General features: G+C 43.3%; 1 protein-coding gene across 1 annotated transcript; it reads right to left on the bottom strand.

Moving 5' to 3' along the window:
- Nucleotides 1–53: 53 nt before the first annotated feature.
- On the bottom strand, nt 54–4097 carry TSLP (thymic stromal lymphopoietin). The gene is made up of 4 exons (XM_011365184.1): nt 3912–4097; nt 2950–2994; nt 2169–2303; nt 54–158 (listed from the first exon to the last, which is right to left on the bottom strand). Exons 1-4 carry the CDS (start codon nt 4095–4097, stop codon nt 54–56), a joined length of 471 nt encoding a protein of 156 aa, XP_011363486.1.
- Nucleotides 4098–8214: the final 4117 nt, after the last annotated feature.

The following is an 8214-nucleotide window of genomic DNA, read 5'->3' as shown; positions in this document are numbered from 1 at the left end:
ATTTATTTTGTTGCTGTGAAATATGACTTCAATGAAGGTTTATTTTGTTTCTGTTAAATGCGAGTGAAACGAGCCCACAATCTTATTAAGTTTGAGACGACGTCCCGACATTCATTTGTTGTGTCTTCTCTTTTCTTCATTGCCTGGGTATTATTTATCTGTGAAATAGGAAAATCAATAATCAGACTTAATTGTCACTATTGTTACCAACTGTTGAGTGGCAGGTTATATTGTCTTCTCTAGGCAAATCCATCTCTCAATGTGTCCCTAAAACACCTGCTTACTGTCTGCTCCTATGTGCTTTCCCCAGAGGAACGCCCTCCCATCTTTCCAACCACCTACTTTTGCTTCAAGGTCAAACACCACCTCCTTCACAAGGCCTCTGCTAATTGCTCAGACTTTTCCTTTGGAAACTCTTATAGTGTTTCCCAGTGTGTTTCATTTAACTTGGCTCTCACTTACATGCTGTTTTTATTATTACATCATGGGTATTCCCCACAGTGCTGAGCACAATCTTTTTTTTTTACACATAGGAAACACTGAATATTTGCTGAATGAATAAGTAAATGAATAAGTTGATGATGTCATGATCTCCCTGGCAAGACCATAAGTTCCTCAAGAACAGGACAAATCCAATGGCTCTTAATAGATATGATTCAGTAAACCTATTATTTGGACCCAAAGTACTCCCATCTTCTGGCCCTTCAACTACCTGGATGTGCCACAGACACTGAAGGCTTTTCTGAAGACCCTAAACTTAAAAAAAAGATTACAACAATCTTTCGGTGTATGCTTCTACCTAAATTACTGTTGAGTAGTTAGTGACAGACTGGATCTCCTAGATATGCAATATTTGGATCAGTAAGGTTACTAAGCAAAAATCTTAAAATCTGCTAAATCATAACTCAATATTATTGGTCTTAGGCTCTCCCTTTGGGCTTGGAAGGGAGATGAAATAAATTACTCGAGACTTTCCCTTTTTTACTGTCCAGAACCTGATCTAGCCTGTCCTCTATGCTCTTCTTACATGGATGAACTTCACTGTGGCCATCTGTAGATTTGTTAGAGTGTCCTTGATAAAAGGCATAGAACTGAACAGGGTTTTCACAGGGCTGCCTGGTATTGAGTACTCAACTTAAGCTCAACCCAGTTCCATTCTATGGCTTCAATCTTCAATCTCCAAAAAAGTGACAGCCTTGGCCACCCAGACACTTGGTGTGCAGACTGATAAAGTCCATTGGTTAACAGATAGCAACCACACATATCTGCATTGTTTCTCTTTGTCTTTTTAAAATTTGCTATCAGGAAGAGAAATTCCCTGCTTTACTTGCATGTTGAAATAAATAACTTAGTGAGTATTAGTTATATGCCAGGCACCATTCCTAGTGTTTCTACAAATATTGACTCATTTTTATACTCACAAACATTCTATGTGGGACTTGCTAACATGATCCTCATTTTGCAGATAAAACTAAGCACACAGAGGCTAAGTAATTTGTCCAAGTTTTCAGTTAGACATTATGGGGCTAGAATTCAAAATCAGGTAAGACAGTCTCCAGACTTCCTGCTTCTAACTCTGCCCTACTGTTTCCATATTTAAAGTTACACATTCATTCAAATACATGTAACTGAATACACAAAAAGTTTATTTTATAGACAGCAATATCACCCATACAAGCAATTAAGCAAACATAGGTAAAGATTTAATGTATAATTTAACATTTTAAAAAAGAACGCACAATTATTAAATGATAAGCTGAACTAATGCTGCTCAAATTAATGGATAAAAATCTCATAAGAAGCCCATACACGGGGATTGTGATTTCGAAGGTCTAGGTTGGGTTCCTGGGAATCAGTATTTTGGCGGATCACCTTCCCACGCTCAAGCAGCCAGGACATTCTGATATAGGAGGCTCACTGATCATACCATGAAACACTGGCCTAAGGTTTAGAACCATAATTCTGCGTAAAGAATCAGAACCCTCGAAATAGTTGGATCTGGGTGGAGACGTCAATGTGGGTCTACAGCTTTTACCCAGTTCATTTGCTCGTCGAAAGATAGAAACTGAATAAAAATCACAACGACTTTTGCATTGCACGGAAACCCCGCTTTGATACAAGGTTAGCTCTAAGATATTAAAAAGTAAAAGTGCGCGGCATCCGCTTACCCGAATTCCGGAGTAGCCTGGGCACTGGAGAGTGAGCGTAGCATTAGTTTTCATTGCGAAGATTTCCTTGGCGAGTGACGTGCAGCCGTGGGTGGGATAGAACGTAAGGCGCACGATTTTAGAGAGGCAATCCGGCTGCTCATAGGCGGCAAAGTTTACGAGAAAAGAAGAAAACGCGGGGGTGGTGGAGAAAAAAAAAAAAAAAGCGTTGATAAGACATGAGCGAAAGTGAGGCGGGGGTGCGGTGGGGGAGGAGTGAGGGACACAAATGAGAGTGAGAGGAAGGAGGTCTCGGAGGAGAGGGAGAAAAATCCCACGCAAGGAGAGGAAGGAGGACGTCGTGCGCGTAGCGGCGGGCGCTTCAGGAGAAAGCACGGCGCCGCCTTGCTCCGCCCAAGACTCGGGGCCGCGCTACTGCCAAGAGGGGGCGCGACGCGCGGAGGCACCGCACCCCTGGGATGTGGGGTGTGTACCCCTAACTTCGGGCCCTGATCCTAGTTCCCCTTTTGTCATCATCCCCAGGGGGGCGGGGTGAGGAATGGGCCAGCCTCTTTCGGAACCCCGCTAGTTAGTGAGAGAGACTTCCTCGCCTTAAATTGGAACAGAAGTGGCGTTCCAAGGTGGACACCCGCCCAGAGGTTCCGGCATCAAGTCGTCCCTATTCAGTCGGCGTCACCTGGGAGCCCAGCCACCGCCTGGGGTTCTACACACTACAGGGGACCCTGTTCCTGGAATGCCTGCTGTCTCTGGAGAAAACCAGAAGCACTGACCACTTACTCACCCGGTCTTTACAGTAAACATAGTTGTTGCACAGGGTACATTTGGTCTGGAAGAAAGAAAAAAAGCTTACGATGAGAAAGGTAAAGACTTACGTTCACCAGAATAATCACCGTCCCCCCACTCCCCCCCGCCCCCCGCCCTCCTTTGCTCCCAGGTTTTAAAGATGCTCCGAAAACTCCGAAAGTTTCCATTCACGCACTCATTTTCTATGCATCTATTCTTGTCATTGACAAGGCAGTGAAACATTTAGTATCGTCAGCTAATGCTTCTAGTGTTTGAAACTGAATATCAAAGGATCCTGGTCTTAGTCTTGGAGGGAGACTCCCCATCCCCATCAAAGTGGGCACACCTGTACACATGTGAGCACTATGCTATTTTCGAATGTCCACATCTTCCCTGTAGTCATTCATGCATTTCATATATGCATGCTCTATCTAGAAATTAGAATAATCGAGAATGATTCCCACTATATATTAAACGATTACCACTATATATTAAACAATCTGAAGCGCATCTTATCCCATAGCATCCTAAGGCATCAAGAACATTAGAAAGACCTGAAGTGTACCTCCTGGTGAGGGAAGGTATCCTCACTGCTTAGGGCATAGCTCACAAGAATTCCCTCTCTTTTACTCCTGTTTTTTTTTTCCCCCCTCAAGCCTGTCTTTTTAGCTGTATTGGTGGAGCAGCACTTTAGCAGAGGATAGACACCCTTGGTGGATAATGTGTTAGCTATCAGTATTTGCTCCTCATCAGCATCTGCACACTTAATGTGTGCTGGCTTCTAGGTAGTCATTTTAGTAGCCGATATATTTCAATATCACTTTAAAAATTTGTGACAAAATTCTGGGCCATGATTTTTCCCCTCAATTATTTTTCTTTCTTTGAAAGCAAAATTGTGCTTTGGGTGAGCATGTCTACTCTTCAGATGAAAACATTTTAAAACAATGTTTCTTCACTTACCCCATTCATATATGAGTTCAGCTTTCCGAAAATTACTTCCCGATAAGTTGTTCTAATCTTCTCAAAGTCACAGTCAGTGAAATTGTGGGTTAGCACCAGCCCTACCAGTTGCAAAATGAAGATCTTCCTGAAAAAAACTGAAAGAACAAATAATAAGGCATCAGGCAATGTACTCGGAGACCCCATTCCACCCAAGTTTCACACTAAACTCTTTCCACCCACACTGAATTGCCTCTAGATCTGCAAGGCCTGCCTTAGGAGCAAGTGCCCAGGCACTACTCTTTCCCTCTCATTCCCTGTGCATAGAAGCCCACATTTCACACCCATGCTGTTGCCTTAAGTTGGAGTCTCCCTGATGCTCCAGAGCTTTCTGGCTCCACATATATAACACCTAAACGCCTACGGGCTCTTTTCTCCTAGGCCAATGATTTTCCTTGATGTCATTTGCTTCCTTTATAGAATTCTGAATTGATGACATGAATGAAAAAAAAAATAAGACTAGCCAAATCTATGGAATTTTAACATTAGCAAAATTATCAGGAATTTCCCTCACCTTCCTCGTTTGATCTTTGCCCAAAACTCTTGATATATGCCTTAATGTGCTTTAAGAAAGAGATACCCACATCTTTCTCCTACAGGGCCATTTTCATGACCAAGCCCCTTTCTTGTTGGAAAAAAAACACCCCCAAACGGCAGCCACTGTAAGGACTAGGTACCGCTGCTAGTGCATATTGTACACACTGAGCATTTCCTTCAGCCATTTGCAACGAGTGGTTTCCCTCCTTTGTGGCTACTAAGAAAACTCATGTGTTTACTTAATGAGATACTTTGGACAGTGGGTACAGCCTGAGGCTTCGACCGAATTTCCATGTGAAGGCAATAAATGAGCAATTGTGACAGAAATCTTAGGCGCAGGGACGACGAGAAGCTGAAATGAATGGGAAAAGATTCGATGGGCCTGCCCGCCCTCCCTTCCCCCAATTACTTTTCAAAGCACTCTTGTCAATTTCAGGAAAGATGCACTTACACTTCGGCTGACTGGGAGCGCCTAGTGGGGCTGCAGACTTCTCTAGTACATTCTATACATGTCTAGAACTTTTAAAACCACAAAGTCCTGCGCTCAGCCACCTTCACAGCCCCACTCTTTGGGCCAGCCTAAGAGCGAGGACGCCAGATTCAAGCTGGGGGGCCAGTCGTTGCAGCGCGGTGCGCAGAGGTGCGCGCCCAGAGAAGGTGCTGTCCAGCGCGCAACGAACCTGGTGGCGCGCATGATTCAAGCGCCCTGCGCCGGGTGCTGAGCGGCCAAAACAACTTTGGATGCCTTAAGCCCATTTTGAGGCCTGAGTACAGGCACAGGCGAGGGGCAGGTGAGGCAACGAGATGGCGGGCTCAGATTTTTACGCGCAAACCCTTGTAAATCCAGGAAAGAGATTTTAAGCGCCGCGAAGTGAGTCAAGGAGAGTGCCTGAGAGGATGCCTTAACACCTCTGGGCTCTGGCAACGCCAACGGAGGGTTGAAGGGACATACAAGGCCGACACCAACCAAGCTGTTGGGGGTATGAACCCTGCTCCGCCGGAGCTTGGCCCGCGCTGCCCGGGCTAGCCTGACGTCCAGCTCCCCTCTCCCTCCCCCCGCCCCCCTCGCGTGTAAGAACTTGCAGAGCCCTGGTCCTTGGGAAGTTCCTAGGAGTCATCACCGGAGCCGCCAAGGCAGAGCGCCCCACGTGAGTCCTAACAAATGTCACATAGCGCCTAGGAACAACAGGAGGGGGTGGCAGGGAAGAAGGAGGGGGACAGACTCGGGGGTGGGGGTGAGGGTGGGATGGGGACTCCAGCCAGAAGTGAACTTTTTTCATAGAAAACCCTCAACAGCTGTACCGGTACAGATGAACCCAGTTCGCTGATTAAGTCTTGAGGATAAAAGTTGTGGCGCCGAGTGTGGGAAAGCCGTTGATTCACCACTGACTTCAAAAATGTTCTGGAACCTTCAAGTCTAGGGTTTCATGTCTTGTCAACATCCTTTGGAAAAGAAGTCCCTCTCCCTTCTTGCTTCCCTATCACCAACTTTTCAGGGTATTTTGGATGGTGCCAAAACCTGATTCTTTTGCTGTGACATCAGAGGTGTTGCTGGACTACAGCTGGACATTGGATAAAAAAGCAGTCTGGAGCTAGAGACACAGATCTCTTGACTGAGTTGAGATATACTGATGGAGGCAGAAACGGAAGAAAGTAGCCCTTTCTGAAGTTCTCCTTTCCTTTGCTTCTTCTTTTAAACATTATACCTATGTCGGTCTTTGTAGACGATGGCTCTTTGCCTGTTAAACAACTGGGTCCCTGGGGCCCCAATTTCCTTATCTATAATTGTGTGATCTCTGAGATCATTAAGATCACATCACTTTTCCACTCAAAAACTCTTGGTAGACTCCCCTCTTGGCTCCGAGTTGTCTTTCCAGCCTTATCTCCAATCTCCTAGGCTTCTGCAAAGGTGCCCTAAGCTTTCTTCTTCCCAGCCTCACACTCTCAGGTGTTGGCATTTTCCTGTCATTCAATGCTCACTTGACTGGCCATCTCCTCCAAAAGTGGTCTCCTACCTGGATGTGCCCTCATTTTACTTTAAGCTATATTTATTTTGGGCTTCCTTCTTGTGACCTCCATTCGTTTTGTAATATTTCAAGAATATTTTTCAACCTTATTTATTAGACCTTGAGTTTTCTTGGACGCAGGAATGTTTTATAATTGATTTGTTCGATATCAATTCACTTTTCCCCAAAACATTTGAAGTGACTTGCAATAATTTAATTGGTGCCAGAAGGCAAAAACAAAAACAAAAATCAAAACAACAAAAAACAGTCAAGATAAGGCAAAATAAAGGACAAGGAATAAAGGAGACAAGGGTCAGTTTCAAGGAATGCCGCAGAAAAACATTATTAAAACTGGAAAATTAAGACAAGCTCAAAAGTGAGTTCTGATCTTCCAAACACTAATTGCAAAGGATAGCATGTGATGGGCTCTATAAGTTCATTAGGGTAAGCCAATTTTTCATACAATTGTGGTCATCATCATATTCACCATAGAGCTGTCTTGTGTGCTACACGTAATAGATACTCAATAAATCTTCAGTAGATTGAAGTATATTAACTTTCTTTTACAATCATTGTCAGATAGCAAACTATTTTTTTATTAAAAGAATCTCTCTATAAAGATCTCTTTTTCTAGCTTTTTTTGCTGCCCTCCTTCTGGAATCCATTTATGCCTTGCCTGGCCATGAATCAAGTAAGGGCATCTCTGAAAATTCCTGGTGAGCTGAAGAGCTTGTGTTTCTGCTCTTTTCAAATGCTGAAGGTGTGAACTGTACCTACATGTGTACCTAGTCTGGGAAATCCTAGGTTGAGTCAAGAATGGTGCCCTCCTTATAGTAGGAAACAGAAGTGAGATCATTTGAATCACTGTGATTACTCAGAGAGCTTAGGCAATCCTCTCACCTATGAGAAGGGCCAGAAAATGACCCACCACAGCTCTCCTTTCTCTTGGTCTAAATGGAAAGATCTGTCATTCATTTATTTCTTTAAATATTTTTATTTCTTTTTAAATAATAGTTCCTTTTTTTAATTTCCTTATTCTTTCTCTCCCTCCTTTTAGATTTACTCCTTTCCTCCTCTTCTTTTAACTGTCCTGAATATTTTAAGAGGCTAGTCTTCATGCAAAACTATGTTTGAAGAAGTAGATCCACGTTGTCAGGAAAAAAGGATTCTTATTTTTTTAAACTTATTAAATCACAGAGTCATTGGATTAAAAAAAAAATGGAAGGGCTATCAGATAGGTTATTGATGAAAAGGGAGAGATCTCTTTCTATGGGGTAAGAAAAGTGGATGACACCAGTCTTCTCTTGGTAATATTTTAGGAAGTGTAACAGTGGACTTTCCCCAGCAGATGGGTGGTTTCTTTGAGGGCCTGGAAGTAAAGTGATTGCTCTAGGTTCTTCAGGATGCTGGTTATATAATCACTACCTTTTGACTTTCATACACGCATCCAGAAAGGAAGGGCCACACTTTGCAGAGATGAATAGTCTTTCTTTCTTATTCTACCTTCATGTTCACAGTCAGGTATAGTATTTATATAATGTGAAGTGATTAGTGTGTGGTTTGTCATGACTGCAGCATTAATTTGCATTATACATTTATACTCAAGCAGCTTTGCTGTTGGTCCGAATAACTGATTGGTTTCACCAAACACTATACTTCCTCTAAGATCTTTTAAGGACATTAGTGAACTGGAAAGTGAAGTGAGGGAGTTTCCTATGACA

The sequence above is a fragment of the Pteropus vampyrus genome, unplaced genomic scaffold (genome assembly GCF_000151845.1).
Source record: "Pteropus vampyrus isolate Shadow unplaced genomic scaffold, Pvam_2.0 Scaffold106, whole genome shotgun sequence".
NCBI classification, from domain to species: domain Eukaryota; kingdom Metazoa; phylum Chordata; class Mammalia; order Chiroptera; family Pteropodidae; genus Pteropus; species Pteropus vampyrus.
Note: the sequence above shows the minus strand (reverse complement) of the source record. Positions and strands in the feature narration are given on the sequence as shown.